This window comes from Sciurus carolinensis, chromosome 3 (assembly GCF_902686445.1).
Source record: "Sciurus carolinensis chromosome 3, mSciCar1.2, whole genome shotgun sequence".
NCBI lineage: Eukaryota > Metazoa > Chordata > Mammalia > Rodentia > Sciuridae > Sciurus > Sciurus carolinensis.
The window spans coordinates 118437174-118449889 of NC_062215.1; the positions used below are offsets into that span (position 1 = coordinate 118437174).

Sequence of the window (12716 nt, forward strand, 5' to 3'; positions counted from 1 at the left end):
CCAAACGTGATTCCAGAGTTGGGGCAGTCTCATCTGCCACATTTTCCTCCCTAGTCATCTTTAGAAATAGGATCCATGCTCCCCCGAGTAAAGCAGTTCCACTTCTATCCCCTCTGGAGGGGAAGGCTGCATGGGCTCAATGCCTTCACACATCCCTAGTGATTCATAAAGCAGTGGGTCCTCTGAGTGTGTCGTGCTGCACAGGGTGGGGCAAACTGAAAAAGAACTCCTAAGGCTCTTTACCTCCCAGAGGGAGAATGTTTTGTACCAAATGCTCCTTTTTGGAAGTTTTTACAGGCTAAAGAAAGACTACACTGGTCAAGAGGAAACATTCATGTGTGCACAAAGGACATGGGAATGCTGATAGATCAAGGGAAGAAATACAAAGCTCAAGGAATTAATATATTTGGAAATGAATTTTATGTCTTCAATATATGGAAGTGCCCTGCAATCATGAAACCCAGGTTATACCCACGAGTGGGGAAAACTAGGGGAAGCTGTGCCCCAAATAGAAAGCCAGAAAGGTCAAAGCAGATGCTCAGAAAAAGTCTTAGTGAGGCTGACAATTTGGAATGAAGTCTTAGCTTGTATCATTGGAATAAATGGTGTGTGCCCTATGTAGAAAAGAGTCAGGTAATTCCAAGAGCAGAATCTGGAAATGTGGTGTAAAGGAAGACACAGGTGGCTTCCTGCAGAACTCATCTGACTTGAGCTGATTGTGAGAACTGTTTAGTCTACAAAGGGACTGACCTCCACCTGCAGGTACTTAGGGACTTAGGAGATGGAAAGGAGTCACAAGAGGAATAAAAACTAAAACAGCACAAGTAAACATGCAGGTTCTATTTCAATCTCACTGAATGTGAGTTTAGAAACAGGGAAGATCTAGGAATAGGAAAAATTAACATATTTCTCAAGGATCTAGGCAGTGAATGAGTTAGGTAAAAGAAAGATGCTTGCATCTGACTGCAACCATATGAACTGCCCCCCCCACACACAACACACCAAGTGGGAACCACCCAGCTGAGCCCAGTCAATCCATAGAACTGGCACAGATTATAATAAAGTGTTGTCTTGAGTAGTTTATTATGCAGATAAGGGAACTGAATCACCTTAAAAATTTTAAAAAGTTGTTCCTGATTGGCAGGCAGCTCTTTTAAATCTTCCAGGGCCCAAGTGTCTTCCATCTTATGGTTACACCATCTTCAGTGACTGGTTTCTAAGAGAACTGTGGAAAGAAAGAACATGAAAGATGATGGGTGGGAGGTCTGTAGGACCAGGTCTGGAAGTGGGATCTATCACTGCCACTATATTGAGCAGAACTCATTCACACGGTTACCCTTGACTGTAAGGAAGGCTGAAAAATGTAGCCTTGCTGTGGATTTAATGCACAGCAGTCAGTCTCTCATAAACTGAGTTCCTCCTAAGTACCTTTCTCATTGTGTGTGAAGTAGAAACAACTATGCTAGACAAATAACAACATGTCAATTTGTTCCAGTTCAAACAGTGCTTTCACATCGTATTCCCTCTCCTATCTGCTCCTCCTCTCCAAGATGGTATCTGGGGCTGGGTTATAAATAGGTAACTTTCTGGTTTGAGATTAAGGGTGCCTCAGATTAGCTGGGGGTTCTAAGGAAACTTCCTGTTTCACATCTGAGCACCTGATTCTTATTCTCTGCTTAGAGTCTGGTCCTGTTTGGCATTCATGGATGTTATACTCTCAACCTCAGCTGCATACTTTGTCCTATCTCTGTCTTTGGCAGGCTTTGTGTATAACCCCTGGTTCGTGGTGGTTCAGTGGCCCTGTTAGGACTTCTGTATCCCCTCAGTGAGGATACAGTGGAATTCCTTCCTCCCCACCCACAAGCAATCTGCTTATAGGCTTTGGAGAATATGGAGCCCTTTGACTTGGATCCACTAGCTTGGACATGATATACAAAGAACGGTAGCCCTATGCAGCCTCGAAGGAACTGAAAAGAAAGAAAAGGATAAGTTGCAGACCTCAATGCTATCCCTCAAGCTGTCAGATGTTGATCACAGAGGTCAGGGCTCATCTCCCATGGATCCATCATACAACATGACACTGCAGTGTGAGAAATTTACATAATCAGAATACATCATTATTGAGACTGGGTTATAAATTCTTCAAAAGTACAGAAGACATATAAATTTAGAGAAAAATATGAATTTAAATAATTTTAAAACCTGAATAGCTTAAAAGTCATGATATAATTAACAAAAGAGGGGTACAGGCAACACAAACATGTTAAACTTAGCTGTCACTGAGCTGACAACAGATATTTTCTAAAATAGATACACAAAGAAGTATATGATGTTAGCTCAAAGTTAACATGTTCAGTACCAGAAGAACAAAAACAAACACCAGAGCAACAACAATAACTGCAAAACTTCTGGAAATGAGAGTTGAAATGGAGACTGAGAGAGAAACAGATTCTGTTTCAGAATTCCTCTGCATGGTATATGTTTCAAAACTCATATGTAGATAATACCTTATTAGAAAATACTAATACTGAATTACAAAATAAAACAGGAACATCTTCATAAATGAATAAATTCTTAGATAAGATATAATATTTTCATTAAAATGAATACAGATCTTAGAAGGAAAAAATGTATCATCATCCACTTATCAGGGAAAGCATTTGGCCTTTGATTTTGGGGGAATTGCTTATTTCACTTAGCATATTCTCCAATTCTGTCCATTTATTTGCAAATGCCATAATGTTATTCTTCTTTATGGCTGAATAATATTTCTTTGTGTATATATACCACAAATAATTTTAAAAAAAAAAGAAAAAAGAAGAAGGAAAAAATGTAATAAGTATACAGTAATTTCCCCCTTATTTTCAGGGAATATATTTGAAGACCCTTGGTGTATGCCTCAAACTGCATATAGTACATATTATGTTTTTTTATATACATACATGTCAGTGAGAAAGTTTAGAAACTGGCATGAAATATGAACTACTCTGTCACTCACACTCACCATAATTAATTATACAATATAACAATTCAAATAATAATGTGAATGTGGTCTCTCTCTTCCTCTCAAATTTTCTTATTTCACTGTAATCTCAGCAATCTTAGTGTATGATTCTTTCCTTATTAAGTGAGGAACTCTCACTTTTTCATTTAAAGGAAACACTCTATGACTTCCCGTTGGCATATTGAATTGCCAGCCTCACTGTTCTTATACTTTGGAGCCAACTAAAACGCAGGCACTATGATACTCTGGCAATCTAACTAGATAACACAAACCGTTACTAATGGGTCATTCTGGGGCCAGCAGTATATACAGTGTGACTACACTGGACAAAGCCATGCTTCACATCCCAGGTGGCATGGAACAGGGTAGCTCAAGGTTTCATGATACTGCTCAGAATGGCATTACTTAACATTTAGGAATTGATATTACTAGAATTTTCCATTTCCTATTTTCAGACTGCAGTTGACCATGGACAATTGAAACCATGGAAAAAAGTACATAGGACATATCTGAATTGAAATGTAAAGAAGGGAAGACTTTTACATGATTTAAATTTTCTCTTTTATTATTATTTTTTTTACTTTTTAAGAACTAATACATATCTTCAATATTATGAGTTTATATTAACAAGAGTTATAATTTTAAACATGAGCTTGCTTTATGGCACTGCCCCTTGCCGGCTTTGTTATATGGGAGAATCATGTCACACCTTTGTACCTCAGTTCTCATCTTCACACAAAACAACTCCCACTCATTGTACGGTGGTCCATGCAGATGAGCACAAATGGGTCCTAGCAATCTGCACAGATTCTGTACAAATTCCTCCTTTCCTCCTTCCCTGTTCCCAAGGAGAAATGGCAGTCTGGGTGACTCAGGAAGGGGGTGAGGTGGAGGGTGGAGAAATGATTCAGACCATGTTTAAAAACAGCCCTCACGTGCACAAGTACAAAACAAGCTCTGATTCCTGCAAGAGAGCAGCCCGCCCCTTTCCCACAAGTGTCTTCCTGCTCCCACCCCATCCTTCTCTCATGGACTTCTCACTATTTATTTTAACCCATTTATCTGTGTAAAATGTTCAGAGGTTATTACAATGTTCCCGGATAGGAATAGCCCCTTTTTTGTTTTCCCCTAATTCATCGCATTAGCTAACGGTGAGTGCTCAACCCACTGAGCCCCTGAAGCTAGAGACCCCATTGTAGAATTGTTCTTCAGTGCCTAACCTGATGCCGGCCAGAGGGTAGTAGTATATGCTGAAGGACTCCAGAAAAGCCTTTCTTGGCCTTTTCCATAATATGGCATTGCTTCCATGCCAGGATCACAGTTTATTAAGACAAAAAGCATTGTTTTTGGCTTTTAGCAAAGCACTTTTAATTTAAATGTCTGGTTTTTGTTCCATGAATTTTTTTTTTGTTACAGTGGTAATCATTTATTTACCCTAGGTTATGCCTTTCTGCAAAGGTAATGTTTTTATATTAAGTATTCTTTTCTGAGCCACTCATTCTCAAAAAGAGACTTTTGCTGACCATCTAGAATCGTTGCGGTGTCATGTCAGTCTCTGAATTTAAAGAATATAATTTCATGTATCTCTTGTAGGTAGACTTCCCTTTTCTATGACATGTTTTTCCACCCCTTATCTAGTTACATCATCAATTAAAGGTCAATAAAGTTTGAAGACCAGAGCTTATTCATTATTCTTAAAAATTCTTATTTTTGACTGAACTCAGACTCAGAAGTAGAAGCTCTCAGAGAGGACAAACTGCATCTCTTGGCAATCTGTTCCTGGCATTTTTCTTTGGCTTCTTTCATTCTTTTGGCCAAAAGTTTGGCATATTCTACAGCCTCCTCCTTATTTTTCTTAGTACTCTGTTTCTTCAGAGCAAAATATGCTGGTGCTTGTGATGCAGGACACGTGGAGTAACAAGATGCTGAAACTTCGGTGCTTCGGTCCTGGGTTTTTTACCTTCCTTGTTTAAGGGTTTTCTGAAAACATGTTGGCGGACATCATCTTTCTTAGATAGATTGAAAAGTTTGAGGATTCTACTAGCTCTTTCAGGTCCCAGTCTACGAGGTACAGTAGTATCCCTAAGTCCAGGAATATCCTTCGCTCCTTTTTTTTACCATAACCAAGTTGAGAACGCTTGGATTGGCATCCACATTGCAACCTCGAACAGATTTGCCTTCTCTCCAGTTCGCCCTGGTCTATAACAGGAATGCCCCTTACTCAAGAGCCGGCGAACAGGGCCCTGGGTCAAGGCATCCTGCTTCATGGGGAAACCTTGTTTGTCGTTCCCACCACTGATTCACACCACATAAACCTTCCATTCTTCACTTAGAGCATCTGCAGCAACTTCTGTGACCATATGCTTCTCATAAAAAGTATGAAGTTTGCGTTCATTGTCCACTTCAATGAGCTTCTGGCAGCCAGTGGCTGGGACGGAAATATTCAGTTTCATTTTGGGGCAGCTGATCTCCCACAAGACACCACGAAAAATAGCCACCACATTTTTTATTTGTGCATTATAGTTGTACAAAATAATGGGATTTGTTGTTACATATTCATACATGCACATAACATAACAATATAATTTGGTCAATATCCCTCCCCAGCACTTCCCCCACCTCCATCCCTGCCTCCCACCCCTTGATCCCTTTCCTCTACTGATCTCCCCTTGGTTTCCTTGTGATTGCCCACATCTTTCTTTTCCTTTTTCCTCTCTAACTTCTGAATATGATAGAAAACATATGAACCTTGACCACCTGAGGTTGACTTACTTCGCTTAACATAATGGTCTCTAGTTCTATCCATTTTCCTGGAAATGACATAATTTCATTATTCTTTACGGCTGGAGAAAACTCCATTGTGTATATATGCCACATTTTCTTTATCCTTTCGTCCACTGATGAACACCTAGGGTGGTTCTATAGTTTGGCTATCATGAATTGTGCTGCTATAAATGGGTATGTTTGTATGTATCACTGTAGTGAGATGACTTTAATTCTTAAAGATAAATACCAAGGAGCAGTCTAGCTGGGTCATATGGCAGTTCCATTCTTAGTCTTTTCAGGAAGCTGCATAATGAATTCCATAGTGGTTGTACAAATTTGCAATCCCACCAACAATGTAACAGCGTTTTTTTTCCTCCACATCCTCTCCAGCATTTACTATTATTTATGTTCTTGATGACTGTCATTCTGATACTAAAGGCTCACACGCTCCTAAGCTGGGACTTCTTGGACTGTGGGTGCTGGAGAAGTGGGGGCCAAAGGAGAGACTTGATCTTCTGGTTTTTGAATCCAGGGTTGTTTAGATGAAGCCCGAAGGACTTTCTGCCATCTCTAGTGGTTTCTTCCCTACAGCTGACTTTGGAGATGCTTGGCTTGGCTTTGTTGCCATGATGATAATTGTAGTAATTTGCCTTCTTTGAGCCTAATTGCAATGGAGTACTATACAAATTAAGTGCATCATTTAATGTGCCATATTAACTTCAGATTTTTTTCCATTATAACACTAGATTTGGTTCATGTTGGCATATTAACACTCACATGACTTGGTCATGTACACATTTTTTAAAATAGGGAAAAATACCTATTTTGATAAACCAAATCAAAGCTGGGGTAACTCAGGAAGGATTGTGACCAATAATAGGAAATCTGTTCTTTTTTTTTCCTCAAGCAAACCATTCATTCTGTTCTTTTTCTCCTAGTCATCTTTTTCTACTTTTCCATGCACATGGCAGAAGATGCTATTCTATGGCAGGATCCAGGATCCTGAGTTTATGTGACCTTCGTTCAAGTAGCCAGCCTATACTGATGGTTGTTTGGGATTTGATTCCAAATTCCCAGTAGAAAAAAAAAATCTGGTTAACCCAGATTGGTTAACTATTCTAATCCAATCACCTGTAGCCAACCTATGACTGAATTAGTTCAGGAAGAGCTTTCAGAGGTGGTGGGTGGGGGTTATAGGAGGGGAGAGCTCCCCATGGTGGGACTTTGTGTAGATGCTTAGAATCTGTCTCACAGAGTCATAGTAACTATTGAAAACGTCAATGTTCATAACTCTGGCACATAGGGAACACCAAATACAGTACTTATTGTTATTGATGTTACACTTTGGATCTTTAAACCTTCCTTTTCTTTTTTGCTCTTTATTTTCTTTCTCTCTCTTTTTTTCTTTTTTTCTTTCTTAAGGGGGAGAAGGTATGACATGCAAATATATAAAATTCACCTAAATATTTACACATTAAGAATCCAAGGATCTCAGGGAAATTATCTCAAAGAATTGTATTTATTATTTTCCCCCAAACTCTTAATAATAGATGGTTTCACACTGAAGATCCAATTTGAGCAAGCTTTTAAACCTGGAATGTAGTATTTCATAGGTCCAGCAGGGGGCAGGCTTCCCAAACATAAATGCTCTGTGCCGCAGAGCCATTGCTCTGTGAGAAATAGGTGATTCCAGCAGTTGGGTTATAAAAGCTGTTGTTTTTCAGAAATCAGTATTAACTTTAAGAAATGAAAGAAAGAACAAAAAAACATTTTTAAGATCTTCACTCCTGGCTGTGTGACCACAGTGGCTCCTTGTCCCCAACCACCCTCCTTTGTTTCAGCCTCTGCCCCTTCCTTCAAGCTGTGTCTTCCTACTTCCTCTTTATCCCCCTCTCCTATGAAAACCTATCCTCAGAAAAAACAACTGATTTAAATTTTAAAAAAATTAAAAAGTGTGGTGGTTCACACTTGTAATCCCAGCAACTCAGGAGCCTGAGACTGGAAAATCAAAGTTCAAGATCAGCCTGGGCAATTTAGCGAGGCCCTGTCTCAAAATATTTTTTTTAAAAAATAGGGCTGGGCAGTAGCTCATTGGTAGAGCATCCCTGGTTTCAATCACTAGTACTGAAAAAATTAATAAATTAGTCCAATAATTTTAAAAATTAAATTAAAATTCTGGGGATTTAATTCACTGCATGAATATGATAGTATTAAAAATGCCACTTGGGTCTTCAGATGTCTTAGCGGGACTCATAGTGAGAGAAGTGGAGTGTTAGTGGTTTAAAGCAAAACGTGGAAGGTAAATAGGCCAGAGTTTAAATCCTGTCTTTAGTTAAGGGCACATTACTAGCTCTATGACAAGTCCTACCTTTCTATTGCTGGGTAGGTTACTAAACCTCTTTCTCCTCATCTGTAAGGGGTAGATGACAATAGAACCTTTCTTAGTTTCATGAGAGTGGAAAACGACCACTACATTCACAGAGTATCATGTCTTACACATAAGACATTAATATGGTTATTACTATAATAAAAGTGTTGTTCCAGTGATATTATAGCTATAATAAGTTTTATGTTTCTATATTACCTTATTCTATTTTTATCACGGTTCCATCTTATTCCACATGTCAGACAATTTCTGGGGTGTTGCCTTTAGGTCTGAGCTGGAGGAGAAGGCGATTTTTAAATGCACACTGACGTACTAGAACATGGGAAAGTGACCAGGACGGCGAAAAGTCTGAACACTCTCATATGAAACATAGTTGAAGGAGTTGGGGCCATTGAAACTGGGGAGTGCATGATTTATGGGGAATGTTAGAGCCATCTTCAAGTATATGAATAGCTGGATGGAATCCAGAGAACCTGTACAAGAGCCTAATCCTCAGAACAGGTGTATTTTGCGTTTGTCCTTCCTCAGTTTAGTTTTCTCTCTCAGCTTTTGGGGGTGAGTCTTGAATCCTGGGTAGTGACAGACCCAGGATTACAAATTCTCAAGGGACATGGCCCTTCCAGAGCCTAAACCAAGACAGAAAAATTCCAATGGGTACATTACCCTTGATTTGCCCTTTCCCTGTGATTAGAACCCTTCCAAGAACATGCCTTTCTGTAGGGATTGCAGTATTCTATAGGAGAGCTAAGTCCTTTGCCCTGCCCTGGCCTGCACATTATAACCCAAGCCTCTACCTTGCTAAATCTGGCAACTTCCGCCTGGAGTGACTATAGCATCTACACATACCCTCACGGTAGTAATTTTTTATTTTCTGTTCATCTTTTACCTCAGGGGCTTTCTGTACTTTTCCTCCACCCAGCTATGTCTTAAAGGAGACCCATTTTACCAGAACCAGAATTTCTGAATATTTTGGAAATAGAAGGTTTGTGGCTGTTTGGTTTACATACACCTGAGGCAGAAGTGAGTCTGAAAACACTTCAGTAGGCAAATAAGGCTGTTTCACTCTCCCATTTAGAGGGAATTTGGAAGTTCCTAAGAGGCAGCTCTAAGCTCTCCATGAAAGGAGGCCGCTGTGGGAGCCAAAGAAGGGAGAGGTGGCTGTCCTTTGGACTGTGAGGCCCAGGTAGCGCAGGCCCCACAGCCAGCATGATGCCATCTAGAACATTCTCACATTCAATAATTCTGGGACTGAAAGAACTTAAATGAATGTGTGATCTGCCCAACAATATCTTTATTTACTCTAAATAGGCCATGGGGAAGTTAAGCAAATGCTCAGAAGGGCCCTTTTCTGAAATCTCTCTCCACAGAATCAATGAACTAGCTCCTGTAAAGCAATGTGGACCTGGTTAGCAATTCTGCAGGCTTCACTCTGATTCATTGTATTGGGGAGTGGTGGGAGAAAGAACCAAGAATGCCAGAGTTATTGGGGTAAACAGAATATATTGGTCAGAAAAGAGCAATGGTCAAACATGCTGCTTCTCTTCTGCAAACTCTGGTGATGATGCTCATCATAGTCTCTAGTTCTACAACATCTTAGAGTTCAAGAAGTCTCTCTTATACCTACATTTTCTTTGTCACAAGAGTCCTCTGACACAGAGAATGTCACCATAGCACTTTGTCCAAGAACACACAAAAGAATGTGGTAAGACAGAATATGACTTCTGTCTTCGGGTCAGATCATAGGATGCCAATTCTTTTTTTTTTAATATTTTTTTTTTGTTTTAGATGTTGATGGACCTTTATTTTATTCATGTATTTATATGTGGTGCTGAGAATCGAACCCAGGGCCTCACACATGCTAGGCAAGTGCTCCACCACTGAGCCACAATACCGGATGCCAATCTTTTGTGTGATTTATAGTCATTCTCAAGTCTCTGACTTGTTCTGACAATGGCAGCCAGTCACCTCCTTTGGTTGACTCCTTTGGAGGCTATAGGTCTCTAATATAGATTTGCTGTCCTTACTTAACTTGTCTGATTCTAGAAATGAAGGCCAGTGAGAGGAATCTGTTGACTCTGACTAAATGCTATGACTTTGGAGCCATGGTGCTAGACCGTAACCACAGTTGGTTATCTGGAATCACTGGAGTAACACAAAACAAGCAGATGAGGCAAAATGAGCTACCAGGGAGACAAAGCGGGGCTTGGACCCCTTCTCTCAGCTCTTATTACAAGGTAAGTACAGGAGGTAGCAAATTTTACTAGTCAACAAGTTAGACTAGAGCAGCAATCATTCAGCAGGTTGAACATCCTGAGGTCCTTTAAATGCAGCTCATAGCTTTTTCGCAACGGGTTTGCCGCCAGAACACAGGTGTTGTGAAAACCACCGCTAAATCAAAGCCAAAATGGGAAAGGAAAAGACTCATATCAACATCGTTGTCATCGGACACGTAGATTCGGGCAAGTCTACCACTACTGGTCATCTGATCTACAAATGTGGTGGGATCGACAAAAGAACCATTGAAAAATTTGAGAAGGAAGCTGCTGAGATGGGAAAGGGCTCATTCAAGTATGCCTGGGTCTTGGATAAACTGAAAGCTGAGCGTGAGCGTGGTATCACCATTGACATCTCCCTGTGGAAATTTGAGACCAGCAAGTATTATGTGACTATCATTGATGCCCCAGGACACAGAGACTTCATCAAAAATATGATTACAGGCACATCTCAGGCTGACTGTGCTGTCCTGATTGTTGCTGCTGGTGTTGATAAATTTGAAGCTGGTATCTCCAAGAATGGGCAGACCCGTGAGCATGCCCTTCTGGCTTACACACTGGGTGTGAAACAACTAATTGTTGGTGTTAACAAAATGGATTCCACTGAGCCACCCTACAGTCAGAAGAGATACGAGGAAATCATTAAGGAAGTCAGTACCTACATTAAGAAAATTGGCTACAACCCTGACACAGTAGCATTTGTGCCAATTTCTGGTTGGAATGGTGACTACATGTTGGAGCCAAGTGCTAATATGCCTTGGTTCAAGGGATGGAAAGTCACCCGTAAAGATGGCAGTGCCAGTGGAACCACACTGCTTGAAGCTTTAGATTGCATCCTGCCATCAACTCGTCCAGCTGACAAGCCTTTGCATCTGCCCCTCCAGGATGTCTACAAAATTGGTGGTATTGGTACTGTCCCTGTGGGCCGAGTGGAGACTGGAGTTCTCAAGCCTGGCATGGTGGTCACCTTTGCTCCAGTCAATGTCACAACTGAAGTAAAGTCTGTTGAAATGCAACCTGAAGCTCTGAGTGAAGCTCTTCCTGGAGATAATGTGGGCTTCAATGTCAAGAATGTGTCTGTCAAAGATGTTTGTCGTGGCAATGTTGCTGGTGACAGCAAAAAAGACCCACCAATGGAAGCAGCTGGTTTCACTGCTCAGGTGATTATCCTGAACCATCCAGGCCAAATCAGAGCTGGCTATGCCCCTGTACTGGATTGTCACACAGCTCACATTGCTTGCAAGTTTGCTGAGCTGAAAGAAAAGATTGATTGCCGTTCTGGTAAGAAGCTGGAAGATGGTCCTAAATTCTTGAAGTCTGGTGATGCTGCCATCGTTGATATGGTTCCAGGAAAGCCCATGTGTATCGAGAGCTTCTCTGACTATCCTCCTCTGGGTCGTTTTGCTGTTCGTGATATGAGGCAGACAGTTGCTGTGGGTGTCATCAAAGCAGTGGACAAGAAGGCTGCTGGAGCTGGCAAGGTCACCAAGTCTGCCCAGAAAGCTCAGAAGGCTAAATGAATATTACCCCTAACACCTGCCACCCCAGTCTTAATCAGTGGTGGAAGAACGGTCTCAGAACTGTTTGTCTCAATTGGCCATTTAAGTTTAATAGTAAAAGACTGGTTAATGATAACAATGCATCGTAAAACCTTCAGAAGGAAAGGAGAATGTTTTGTGGACCATTTGTTTTTTTTGTGTGTGTGTGGCAGTTTTAAGTTATTAGTTTTTAAAATCAGTACTTTTTAATGGAAACAACTTGACCAAAAATCTGTCACAGAATTTTGAGACCCATTAAAACAAAAGTTTAATGAGAGAGAAAAAAAAAATGCAACTCATAAAGCAGTATTCAGTGGAAGTCTGTAATACCCTTTCACCCCTTTTCTATCTCTAGTCTCAGGTAATTTTACTCATTCATTACAGGGAGTAGAGTGGCATGTGAGGATATAAGAGGTTGATTGGCATCTGCCATTGTCTTTTCTGAAGATACTTCTCTCCATAGGCTAGAAAGATCTGGTCCCACCCTACAAGACAATGTTTTGGACTCATTTCTTCCCTGTTAACTGCATGCTTGGGGATCAGTGCTAACTCGAAGTTCAGTCTGGCTTCCAGTTGAATGTTTCAATGAAAATACTCCATCAGGTTGACTTTTCTAATTGATTACACTTATTCTTGTCTTAAACACCTTTCTGATACTTTCCTCTAGAACCCACAGAAAAACATAATGATAGCCAGAAATAATTAGAGAGACCACAGAATAGAAGAGGCAATTCTGGATAAACACAACA

General features: G+C 40.5%; 1 protein-coding gene across 1 annotated transcript; it reads left to right on the forward strand.

The window, feature by feature from the left end:
- The first annotated feature begins 10511 nt into the window (after nt 1-10511).
- On the forward strand, nt 10512-12139 carry LOC124980216 (elongation factor 1-alpha 1-like). Its single transcript, XM_047545561.1, has one exon. The coding sequence runs from the start codon at nt 10561-10563 to the stop codon at nt 11947-11949; it is 1389 nt and encodes a 462-aa protein (XP_047401517.1). The 5' UTR covers nt 10512-10560; the 3' UTR covers nt 11950-12139.
- The last annotated feature ends 577 nt before the right edge of the window (nt 12140-12716 follow it).